The sequence below is a fragment of the Oreochromis aureus genome, linkage group 3 (genome assembly GCF_013358895.1).
Source record: "Oreochromis aureus strain Israel breed Guangdong linkage group 3, ZZ_aureus, whole genome shotgun sequence".
Classification (NCBI taxonomy): Eukaryota; Metazoa; Chordata; class Actinopteri; order Cichliformes; family Cichlidae; genus Oreochromis; species Oreochromis aureus.
The window spans coordinates 9,517,035-9,530,479 of record NC_052944.1 but is presented as its reverse complement, the minus strand read 5'-3'; the positions used below and the strand labels follow the sequence as shown (position 1 = coordinate 9,530,479).

At 42.9% G+C, this 13,445-nt stretch overlaps 1 protein-coding gene across 1 annotated transcript; it reads right to left on the bottom strand.

The window, feature by feature from the left end:
* Positions 1-2,408: 2,408 nt before the first annotated feature.
* Positions 2,409-4,646, bottom strand: LOC120439024. Its single transcript, XM_039609679.1, has 4 exons — positions 4,483-4,646; positions 4,082-4,194; positions 3,800-3,976; positions 2,409-3,567 (listed from the first exon to the last, which is right to left on the bottom strand). Exons 1-4 carry the CDS (start codon positions 4,489-4,491, stop codon positions 2,472-2,474), a joined length of 1,395 nt encoding a protein of 464 aa, XP_039465613.1. The 5' UTR covers positions 4,492-4,646; the 3' UTR covers positions 2,409-2,471.
* Between the last annotated feature and the right edge of the window lie 8,799 nt (positions 4,647-13,445).

The following is a 13,445-nucleotide window of genomic DNA, read 5'->3' as shown; positions in this document are numbered from 1 at the left end:
CATGTGGACGTAGCGTTCACAGTGGGAGAAAACTCCTCCCGCTGTGAACGCCACGTCCACATGAACAGAAAAAGGTGGATTTTGTTCATGTGGGCGTAGCGTTCACAGTGGGAGAAAACTCCTCCCGCTGTGAACGCTACGTCCACATGAACAGAAAAGGTTGATTCTGTTCATGTGGGGCGTAGTTCTCAGTGGGAGAAAACTCCCACTGTGAACGCTACGCCCCATGAACAGAAAAGGTGGATTTTGTTCATGTGGGCGTAGCGTTCACAGTGGGAGAAAACTCCTCCGCTGTGAACGCCACGTCCACATGAACAGAAAAGGTGGATTCTGTTCATGTGGACGTAGCGTTCTCAGTGGGAGAAAACTCCTCCGCTGTGAACGCTACGCCCACATGAACTGAAAAGGCAGGAATTCTGTTCATGTGGGACGTGGCGTTCTCAGTGGGAGAAAACTCCTCCCGCTGTGAACGCCACGTCCACATGAACAGAAAAAAGGTGGATTTTGTTCATGTGGGACGTGGCGTTCTCAGTGGGAGAAAACTCCCGCTGTGAACGCCACGTCCACATGAACAGAAAAAGGGATTTTGTTCATGTGGGCGTAGCGTTCACAGTGGGAGAAAACTCCTCCGCTGTGACGCTACGTCCACATGAACAAAAAGTGGATTCTGTTCATGTGGACATAGCGTTCTCAGTGGGAGAAAACTCCCGCTGTGAACGCCACGTCCACATGAACAGAAAAGGTGGATTTTGTTCATGTGGGCGAAGCGTTCACAGTGGGAGAAAACTCCTCCCGCTGTGAACGTTACGCCCACATGAACAGAAAAAGGTGATTCTGTTCATGTGGGCGAAGCGTTCTCAGTGGGAGAAAACTCCCGCTGTGAACGCTACGTCACATGAACAGAAAAAATGGATTTTGTTCATGTGGGCGTGGCGTTCACAGTGGGAGAAAACTCCTCCCGCTGTGAACGCTACGTCCACATGAACAGAAAAAAGGTTGATTCTGTTCATGTGGGCGTAGCGTTCTCAGTGGGAGAAAACTCCCGCTGTGAACGCTACGTCCACATGAACAGAAAAGGTGGATTTTGTTCATGTGGGCGTAGCGTTCACAGTGGGAGAAAACTCCTCCCGCTGTGAACGCTACGTCCACATGAACAGAAAAGGTGGATTCTGTTCATGTGGACGTAGCGTTCTCAGTGGGAGAAAACTCCCGCTGTGAACGCTACGTCCACATGAACAGAAAAGGTGGATTTTGTTCATGTGGGCGTAGCGTTCACAGTGGGAGAAAACTCCTCCGCTGTGAACGCACGCCCACATGAACTGAAAAAGGTTGATTCTGTTCATGTGGGCGTGGCGTTCTCAGTGGGAGAAAACTCCCACTGTGAACGCCACGCCCACATGAACAGAAAAGGTGGATTCTGTTCATGTGGACGAGCGTTCACAGTGGGAGAAAACTCCTGCTGTGAACGCTACGCGTCCACATGAACTGAAAAAATGAATTCTGTTCATGTGGACGTAGCGTTCTCAGTGGAGAAAACTCCTCCGCTGTGAACGCTACGTCCACATGAACAGAAAAAGGTGGATTTTGTTCATGTGGGACGTAGCGTTCTCAGTGGGAGAAAACTCCCGCTGTGAACGCACGCGTCCACATGAACAGAAAAGGTGGATTCTGTTCATGTGGGACGAAGCGTTCTCAGTGGGAGAAAACTCCCGCTGTGAACGCTACGCCCACATGAACAGAAAAAGGTGGATTTTGTTCATGTGGGCGTGGCGTTCACAGTGGAGAAAACTCCTCCCGCTGTGAACGCTACGTCCACATGAACAGAAAAAATGATTCTGTTCATGGGGACGTAGCGTTCTCAGTGGGAGAAAACTCCGCTGTGAACGCTACGCCCACATGAACAAAAAAAATGGATTTTGTTCATGTGGGCGTAGCGTTCACAGTGGAGAAAACTCCTCCGCTGTGAACGCTACGTCCACATGAACAGAAAAAGGTGGATTCTGTTCATGTGGACGTAGCGTTCTCAGTGGGAGAAAACTCCCGCTGTGAACGCCACGTCCACATGAACAGAAAAGGTGGATTTTGTTCATGTGGGCGTGGCGTTCACAGTGGGAGAAAACTCCTCCGCTGTGAACGCTACGCCCACATGAACAGAAAAGGTTGATTCTGTTCATGTGGGCGTGGCGTTCTCAGTGGGAGAAAACTCCCGCTGTGAGCGCACGTCACATGAACATGAAAAAAATGGATTCTGTTCATGTGGACGTAGCGTTCACAGTGGGAAAACTCCTCCCGCTGTGAACGCCACGTCCATGAATGAACAGAAAAAGGTGGATTTTGTTCATGTGGACGTAGCGTTCACAGCGGGAGAAAACGCCTCCTGCTGAGAACGCTACGTCCACATGAACAGATTCCACTTCTTGGGATTGACTTACCTGGATCACTGAGCATGCATTGAGTAATTATGAAGATAATTACTCTGTTTCTGACTCACTGCTCATGCAGCAACTGAATAGCGTCCTCAAAGATCTAAAAAAAGAAGTGAGGGCCCTAACGATACGGTTTCTCGGCCTGTTTTTCTGGGAATCTGTGGATCCATTTTGCTCAGTAGCAGATTGTTGCGTTTTGTTCTTACCGGCTGGAGAAACGCTTTTGTTACTTTCTAAACTTCTCAGCACGTTACTGGGGCTGGCCGATTTTTTGAGCTCTGCTTTTAATAGCTCCACAACGGCTGCTACAAAAGTCGCATCAGCCTTTTCCATTACAAACGGAAGCACGTATTTGGATCCAAATTTGCGACACAGGTCTTTGTACATTATGATGTACAAGTTTTTTACAGTTTTTAGAGGAGTCAAGTCTCCCTCAATCTTCCCTCTTATATCAGTCACTATCTGCTGACAATTTAACTTTACAGCAAATGTTTGTGTTTTCTCAGAAATGTGAATGACTAAATTTGCAAGACACAAATTGAGAAAGGTATCGATCTCTGTAGGCGTAGGAAGTGTCCCAGACGAACACTGCAGGGCATCACTACATTTTTCATCACTCTCTGAGCTCTCACTGTCAAGATTTTGGACATCAATGATTTGAAATGTATCACTGTGGCCCTTGTTAACCAAATGTTCCTTGCCTACACAAGCTTGAGTCTGTGTGCTTTTAAAAGTCTCTACAGACTCTGGTTTAAAGTCGTTATCTTCCTCAGAGTCTGGCATTTCAACAATGCTGTCGCTGCTACTCTCACCATCTACAGAAAGGGGAGCTAAGGTCTTTGCATAGTCTTCTAAAATGTTGACTACACTGTAAACCATCCCAACAAGGTTTGTTGGGGATCTGGACCTATCTGATTGCAAGGATGTGGACCCTGTGATACGACTCAGGGCTGAGTTTACATTCTTTGCAATCGACACTGAAAATAAAGTCAGTAGTTTGTCTGAGTCACAAGACCGCCGTTGCCCAAAACCCAAGACCCAACCAAAACAGTTATCAAAGATGTTTCTGAGGCTGGCCTGAATATCATCCTCTGTCACCCTGCAGTAACTGCACCCATCAAGCAGAGGTTCAGCATTCATCCTGAAAAGGGAGAAAAGAGAAATGTAGTTAGTCATTTTCCCACACTATCACTGTTTTGTCAAAATTAAACAAATCACATGGATGACTTCACACGAGATGTAAACTATTCTAAGAGGCAGTATGAACCAGTGCTGTGTACTCTGAGAAACCCCTTCGTCACCAGGATTACCCGATGAAGAAGAAGAAATGAAGACTGAATGAAACTGTTTAATAAAGGAAGCTTTAGATTTACCGGTCAGCGGAGCTTTCTTTGTCTCCACGATCATGATTATGTGGGCAGCATAAAACCTGTGGGCGTACGACTTTAAACACTAAGCTGCTAATGTGCTCTATGAGTACTCGGCACATCTTGGTCAGCAGATTGACGACATCCGAGGTGATGTCATCAGTGGCTAATGCCGTCCACTGTCTGAAAGAAAATCATTGAGAATGTTTGAGCAAAACAAACCTGTAACCAGTGAATATGTCTGTATATGCTGATAACTGTCTTGATGACTTTGAACTTGTGACTTACTTGCGCGATAAATAGGCTAAATGTTTTCTGAGGCAGTGTTCAATGTTTTCAAATCCGAACAGAGGCACGCTGAGATTACTGCACCTCGGTTCACTTGGTTCATCTAATGGAATCTAGAAAGAAAAGACAGTTAGATGTCAGTGAGCAGGCTTTACACATCCATAATAATAATAAGAAAAAGAAGAATTAGACCAGCAGCCAATGTAAGGTTTTTGTCACAGCTGCACTAAATAAACAGTATTGGTGCCTAAAATCATCTTGGATGTTTCTGTAACAGTTAGTCCACCAGTACCACTAAGCTTCTGACATCTAATCATTGCAATTATTGCATTTTGAAAATGCCTAAAATATTTGTGCTTTGTTTGATGAGAGGTGGTCTGATCAATTTTTCAAAGTCCTACCACGTTCATTTTTCCACAATCTCGTCCGTGAATTCACTTTTTCGCGACAGCTTTGAACAAATTATCACTTTTTCCAGTCTTTCACTCTCCGTCCTCACACTAGATCTGGATAGTTGTGTACTTTTGACCACCAAGAGACCTTACTGTGACGTCAGTTCGTTGGAACGTTCAGCGCCTTTGGCCGCGGCGCATGCGCATACTTCGCGTAGTCTGACTTCACGTGCAGCCTTTCTGTGTTGGATAATGTAGTTTTCATGTAATGTCATAACTACCGGGACACGCCCACCTGGCAGTACGGCATTCTTTTGCACTCGCATCGTTTGGACGTCTTCGAGTGGAGGTTTAAATGGTAAATGGCCTGTATTTGTATAGCGCTAAGGACCCCAAAGCGCTTTACACATCCAGTCATCCACGCACACATTCACACACTGGTGATGGCAAGCTACATTGTAGTGACAGCCACCCTGGGGCACACTGACAGAGGCGAGGCTGCCGGACACTGGCGCCACCAGTAGGCAACGGTTGAAGTGTCTTGCCCAAGGAGGACACAACGACCGAGACTGTCCAAGCCGGGGCTCGAACGGCAACCTTCCGATTACAAGGCGAACTGCCAACTCTTGAGCCACGATCGCAGTTTAGCCGAAATGAAGGACAGTGTCTTTGCTATCAGATGCGCTAATAAGCGTTTATTTACAGAAGGGCGCAGAGTATGGCACCAACATGTGAACACAGCTCTCCTAGCCCTGCTTTACAGCTCAGGTCACTAATTAGACAGTTAATGATGATTATGAGTCTCCTCGTGAGCTAATGCTATTGGAGGATTTTAAGCATCCTTGAGATGAATAATGTTCGTAAATGAACACAAGCTGACGTTAACGTCGAGTTGCGCCGTGCAAGGCTTGAGTCTGGTCGTGAGACCCCCCCCCCCCCACATGATGATGTTGAATACTGTTATTAAAGGATCACCTTATTGCTGCCTGCCTGGCACTGAAGCGTAAAAAGCAAGCCTCATTACAACTGAAAGGGCTGGGATTGACTACGGCTGTAGAGCAGCGGTCCCCAACCTTAGTTGCTCCACGGACGGTTTAACGTCAGGCAGTATTTTCACGGACCGGCCTTTAAGGTGTGGCGGATAAATACAACAAAATAAAATGATACGACCGAGACAAAAACGGTGGTATTTTGTAAATATAACAATAAACGTGAATTCACTGTGTAATTGTGTAACTTTATTAGCAGCGTCCTCCTGAAATGCACCAACAACATTAAGAGTAACATCCTCCTCTCTGCCCCTTAATGCAGCGGTCCCCAACCCCCGGGCCTCGGACCGGTACCGGTCCGTGAGTCGTTTGGTACCGGGCCGCGAGAGTTGAGGCTCAGGTGTGAAACGTATGGTTTTCAGGGTTTTTATCGGTTTTCAACGTTATTTTGTTATCGTTTTTATCGTTAACTCGGTTTTCCTGGGTCTTTTCACGTGTGTTATGAATAAATCTTCTTTTTTTCGGTACCGGCACTAGTTTTATTTTGTTGTATTCATCCGCGACACCTCATTGCCGGTCCGTGAAAATATTGTCGGGCATAAACCGGTCCGTGGCGCAAAAAAGGTTGGGGACCGCTGCCTTAACGCTCTCTGGTCGCTATGGTAACGCGTAAACATTTCTTTCAAAATAAGACGCACAACTACAACATGGGAAAGACCCATATACATTAGGTGAATGTGCAGTAGCAGCAGCAAGCAGGTGAATTCTGTACATCAAGTGAATTAAATAAGAATAGGCAATCTGACTATTTTACAGAATAGACAATATAAACATATTTAAAATTAAAGGAATTTGAAATGCACATTGTGCCTGGGTTTAGAGTGTCGGTTAAGTCGGTTGTGTCTCGCAGTATCAGGTCTTTGCCTTTTGAGAACAAGTGTATTTTTCCATAGTAGGTCCTATGAAATAAATTGTTTTAAATTATAGCCTGTTTTAAATGCACATTGCAGCAGTGTACAATTTATATGGAATAATTGCTTTTCTTAATTTGAGATATAATTTTTCTAAGCATAATTTATTATTTGCACTGTGTATCTTTTGCACAAAGCATAGTTTGGTTGTGTTTAGGATGCTGGTTTGGGGTTCTGAATTCTTTGTTAAGAATAGAAGTTAGAGTTTGCAGTAGTTTTTTCCTTTCTATAACACAAGGTCATAGAAAACTAAGGCACTGAACTGGCTAAAAATGGCAAACCTAACCCTGCTGGCACTGTCAGCAAACTCTGACATCACGACAAGTCTAACCAGTATCTAGCAGCTGTAAATTCTATCCTCAGTTTTCACTTCCACTGAGTTTTTCTTTGCTTTCTTGCCCTCGGCAAGATCTGATTCCATCCAATTGTTCCTTCTAAGTTTGTTTTGGTTATTTTGTTAAAGTTTATTGTATTGAACATTTTATTGTTATTTGCTTCCTCTCAGCACCCACTACATTCAATTCAAATTCAGTGTACTTCTAGGTGATGTCTGAAGGTCGTATATGGTGTCTGTATTTCTCGTGTATGATTTTGCTTTTCTGCTTTGCAAAAGAAATTCCATAATGTTTTATGGACTTGAGATACTTTCACAGGTGATTTCATCCTTTTTGCCTTCCAACACAAGTCACTCTGTTTTTCATGTAAACTAAAATTCTTCCCCATCCATCTGTAATGCTCAGTGAAAAATTCCCAGATGTGTCATTTCATGATACATGTTTAAAATCCTCACATCCTCACTGCATGTGATGATGCTGGCTGCATTGAAAAAGACAAGACAGAGAAGTTTGTCTCCCTGAGGAGAGGAAGTGGCATTGCATCATTAAAGCACATTCAAGATCTTCAAAGTGGTTGCATAGTGTGGTGGTTTACACATTTGTGAAAGATTCCCAATTTGATTCTGGTAGGAGACACAAATCCCTTGGAGTGTGAGGAAGGGTGTCCGGTGTAAAAATGTTAATTCTTCTAGACTATAAAATATTATTCACAGCTGCTCTTCATGGACTACAGCTGAGTGTTCAACATAAACCATAAACCAAGACATCCTCTCCACTAAACTGGACCTTCAATTTTCCCCTGCCACCTGCTCCTGGATCAAAGATTTCCTCAAGTGGCCTCAATCAGTCTGACTCTGCCCACTGTCACTGCATGAGGGGAGAGTGTGTTCCCCTACTGCCTGGGTGTTTGGTAGGCAGGGGCCAGTACTGAGAACAGAGGGCTTAATACAGAGATTAATAACAAGTGTGCTTCAACAGAGGGTAATTAACACTGCCCAAAAAATCACTGGCTGCCCTCTGCCACCCCTGGAGGCCACCGCCAAGTTCTCCTGTCTGAGGAAAACCAGGGCAACCACAGGTGACCCCTTGCACCCTGCCCGCCTCAAACAAGTGACCCGCTGACCACCAAAAACACTACCCCCCCCACACACACACACACACACACACACACACACACGCACACACACACACACACACACACAAACGACTCTGCCCTCCCACCTCACCAGTCTGAGCCATGGTCTGAGTAACTCAGGCCACTCACACACAGAGTCTATTCAGACCAAGTCTCTTCTTGCAACAATTTTGTTCTCTCAGTTTTATATATATTCCTCGGGTTTGTAGATATCCCTACTGATTCTATATATTTCCCCTGTTTGCTATTTATTCCTGCTGTCTACTATTTATATTTTATTCTGGGACAGTTGCTGTGGAGCACCCACAGTCTCTCCACAGTCGCCCACATGTCTATATGCTTGTCTTCTTAAAACCCAAATATAGCATTCTGTACTACTGACACAAGATTTGAATACACTGTTGGTATTAAAGGCAATGCAAAGCAGTGGTTTGAATCTTATCTATCTGATAGATTTCAATTTATGCAGGTCAATGGGGAGTCTTCCTCACACATGAAAGTCAGACATGCAGTTCCACTGGGCTCCGTACTGGGACCAATACTTTTGATATAATATTCCTTGAGGCAATATATATATATATTTTTTTTTTTTAGAAAACACTGCATTTTCATTACAATACAGATAGTACTCAGCTATATATCTACAAGGTCATTAAGTTAAACTACAGGCATCTCTTAAAGACATAAAGGCCTGAATGTCTCAAAACTGGTCTTATTTTATTTTTATTATTTTATTATTCACCTATCAGACTCCTTTACTGTGGAATTGGAATTGATTGTGTTTTTCTCCAGAATATTTTCCAGTCTTCACCTTACAGTATAAAGCACCTTGAGGCAACTATTGTTAGAATTTTGCACTATATATACACTACCAGTCAAAAGTTACACACACATTCTCATTTAATGTTTTTTCTTTATTTTTACTACTTACAACATTGTAGATACAAACTGAAGACATGAAATATATGAAGCAAGATATATGGAATGATAAATGATAAATATCTCTAAATATATTTTAGATTTTAGTTTCCTGAAAGAGGCCACTCTTTCCTTTGTTGACAGCGCTGCAAACCCTTGGCCGTCTCTCAATGAGCTGAAATGCTTTCACTTCACATTTGTACCTTGTCAGGGTTCATTTGTGGAATTTCTTGGCTTCTTAATGGGGAATGCCTTCTTAGTGCAGAAGTCAGGTTGGTACACAGCTGACAGCCCTATCTGACACCTTTTAGAATTCCTATTATGGCAAGAACCAATCAGCTGAGTAAAAGAAAAATGACAGTGCATCAATACTTTAAGAAGTGAAGGTCAGTCAGTCTGGAAAATTAGATAAAACTTTCAATGTGTCCCCAAGTGCAGTCGCAAAAAACATCAATGCTACAACCAAACTGGCTCACATGAGGACCGCCCCAGGAAAGGAAGACCAAGAGTCCCCTCTGCAGCTAAGGATAAACTCATCTGAGTCACCAGCCTCAGAAATTGCAAGTTAACAGCACCTGAGATTAGAGCCCAGATAAATGCCACACAGAGTTCCAGTAGCAGAAATATATCCACATCAACTGTTCAGAGGAGACTGCGTGAATCAGGCCTTTATGGTCAAATAGCTGCTAAGAAACCACTGCTAAGGAAAAGCAATGAGCAGAAGAGATTTGGTTGGGTCAAGAAACACAAGGAATGGACATTAGACCAGTGGAAATCTGTGCTTTGGTCTAATGAGTCCAAATTTGAGATCTTTGGTTCCACCTGCCGTGTCTTTGTGTGATGCAGAAAAGGTGAACGGATGGTCTCTACATGCATAGTTCCCACCGTGAAGCATGGAGGAGGAGGTGAGATGGTGTGGGGGTGCTTTGCTGGTGACATTTTTTGGGATTTATTCACAATTGAAGGCAAACTGAACCAACATGGCTACCACAGCATCCTGCAGCGACATGCCATCCTGTTTGAGTTCCATTTAGTTGGACCATCATTCTTTTTTCAACAGGACATTGACCCCAAACACACCTCCAGGTTGTGTAAGGGCTATGTGACCAAGAAGGAGAGTGATGGAGTGCTTCAACAGACACCTGACTTAAACCCAATGAAGATGGTTTGGGATGAGATGGACCCCAGATTGAAGGTAAAAGGACCAACAAGTGCTCAACATCTCTGGGAACTCCTTCAAGGCTGTTGGAAAAACATTTCAGGTGACGACTTCATGAAGCTCACAAAGAGAATGCCAAGAGTGTGCAAAGCAGTACCCAAAGCAAAGGGTCGCTATTTTGAATATATAAAAGTCTAAAATATAAAACATTTTTTGAGTTATTTTATATTTTCTTGTTCACTACATAATCCCATATGTGTTCATTCATAGTTTTGATGCCTTCAGTGAGAATCTACAATGCAAATAGTCATGAAAATGAAGAAAAAACATTAAATAAGAAGGTGTGTCCAAGCTTTTGACTGGTAGTGTATAAACTCCAAATGAACTGAAATTGAACCTTTGTGATGCCTCAGGCTCAGGCACATACCATGTCCTCCTGTCATTATGAGTGTGAGTCGAGCTCCAGACCCCTGTCTAATCTTATCCCTTATTTCTTTTTCACCTTCTCTCCTCATTTTGCTCTGGATAACACGGCGAGCACCAGAAAGGACTTGGAACTTTATCAAAAACAAAAAGGAGTGTTCTGCTGATTGGGTGTGCACAGTATGAACACAATATTGTGACTTTTTCAGCATAAGATAGGAGTCGAGTTTCCCCCGCTGAGAGAGAACTTGGCACCAAAGTGCCTTTCAGTGTACACAAAACAGTGGATCAAAGACAAAAACAAGCGTTTTTGTTTTGGTAAGATGAGAATGTTCAGAGAATAGAAAGCAAACATCTAAACAACAGACAATGCAGTGATATTGCTCAGGCCTCTTTTGTTTGTCTTCCCTTTATTTTTGCTTGAATGTAGATGATATGCCATTGTTCCCACGTCAGGGCTGTTAACTGCAATCCAAAATAACATGTAAATCACAAATGCCTCTCCATATGTGTTTCTTCACTTGCTTTCAAAACATGGCATGAACTGTGCAAGAGTAGGGAGGCAACATTCATGTTGGGTGTTTTTTACCTAGTATTTCATGTGTGTATGTGTGTGTATGTGTGTGTGTCCGTATGTGTCTGCGCGTGCGTGTGTGATCAAAGCATCCCTACACCACCATGTGCTGATCTAGCTTAGGCCTGATAGAGCTATTTAGTCCCCTTAATGTCCTGGGGTCCCTTCTCATCGCTGCCTTTGAATCCTGTCACAGATAACACTGCAGATTATATGCCTCTCCTGAGTCACTTTCAAGTTGACTGTACTCCAAAATTGCAAATCTCTCAATCTGACTGCATACACGTTTTCAGTGTAGGGTGGCGCTATCAAGTCTCCCATCTGACTTTGTTGTTTCTGTTGGTGAACAACTGAAGGGAGCTTTTGTATGTAATGTTGTTAAGGAGAGAGAGGCAACATGCAGCATGATCGCTCTAGTCCAGCATTCTCAAATTCAGGTTATATTGACCCCAAATACTCAGGCAAGAGTTTCTTATATGACAAAAAATGCAAGTCACTAAAATATGTTTTAGTTGTCATTGTAGAAACTCAGCAAAGCTGCTGCAATAGTAGTTTCTGCCTTTTTGTTTATTGAGAGGACTTATTGGATGAAGGAGGACAATGGCACTTGCAAATATGATATCTTTTCACTAATATGTGGATAGCCCTTTCTCACACATAGTATTTGAAAGCCAAAAGTTTAAGCAGTATTTGTAGAGTACCTGATTTGTTTGTTTGTTATTTTCTTCCCTCAACCCTTCCGAATTTTTATTATATATTACCACACTGTTGTGGTAAAAGTTTTTCTTCCCAAAACCTAATTGTAGATGCAATTTAATAATATCCACCAAAAGCAATTCTGTAAACTACACACAAATAATGTTTCCAAAGTTTTATGAGACTTAGCGCTCCCTCGCTTCAGATGATTCATACTGTTGTATTCAGGCTAATACCTTACAGCTGAATCTCATGAGTCAGCACTGAATGCATGACTATTAAGGCTAGTAAAAGATATTGGTTACCATCTTCTTGCAATTCAATAAACTGATGCCAAAAGTCCATATTTTCTTTAAAACATGCAACTGCTCTAAATTGATATCCACACCACTGTGACTTAACAAAATCAAAGGGTTACTATGACTACTCATAAGAAGAAACTCAGGGGGAAGGCAATTTAGAAAGCAAGTTATTTAACCAAACTGACACATTATCTATGCAAAGATTTATTATTTGCCAGTTCTGCTATTAATAGATAGTGACAGTTGAAGAGAAGACAAGAAGGCAGGGAGAGAGCGGGAAAGGAAAACAGTGATACATCATTAAAACTGAATGATAGTGAGAATACACAGACATGCTAACACCACAATGTAGTGATTAAGAGCATAATTAGCATGCTTGACCTTCTTAAGTGTCTAAGTCTTTTAATGTATTTACCCATGCTTTCTCTAATACCTCCAGTTAGAGTATTTTAAGTGTACTTATTGAAATTGTTGCATCCATCTCAGAGGCTCCCCCTAAAAATGTAATGAGATGGACTAGCCCATCTGTCTAAAATATAAACAAATGACAATGCCTGAATAAAGGTTTTGCCATTACCTATTTACTATTAATACATCAACTTTAATGGGCATGTTTTTGTTGTTGGCACTACAGTGGGTTTCTTTGTTCTAGACAGTTACCTGTGCCCTGATTTGTTGCTAAACATGCTTCATAATACCAGTGGAGGGGCAGCGCACAACAAATATGTGCTGTTTCTCTTCTATGCAACACTTTTCTCTATTTGTCATTATTTTATGGGTGTTTTTACTGTCATAGGCACTTTATTCATTTTTAAGTTCCAGTTATTTTTTTCAGTGCTAAATCATGCCACTAACGAGGGTTTTAAAATAAAATAAACAATTCTGGGGTGTCTCAGACAGTTTAAAAGGTGTATTAGATATTGATGCATTTCTGATTGTACATGGTTTTAGTGAGCAAATTACACCCTTGACACTGCACATCACAAAGATAAGGACATAACTACGTGTCAGGTCACCATCTCTTGCCAAACCAAAACCTCCCTCTTCTCAGTTCTAGCTCATCTGTCTAAAGGAGAAGATTAGCACTCCATGCAGTGTTTCCCTATGCTAATGGTCTTGCTGTCTGGCCTGGGAGGGAACAAGCATGAACTCTGTCAAATTCAATTTTTTAATATAGCTGAATACTAAAGACAGACCCACTGCTTCCACCGTTCCACCCCTTTACCAGTTTCTCATCTGGACTGCTCCCTCGTGCAAGTACGCTGCGGCAGAGCACTTAGCTTTACCCAAGACATGTCAGCCCTCAGTGGATGTGACGACTGAGAGGAAAGGAAGATGAGGAGGAGGGGACTGGAGGTTGGGGTGGAGTGGCTGGCAGCGGGGGGTGTGTGCACACACGGCCTTGTTAATGGGTACACAATGTGCCGAGAGACAAGAAGCAGCACACTCCAGCAGACAGCACTGTCATCA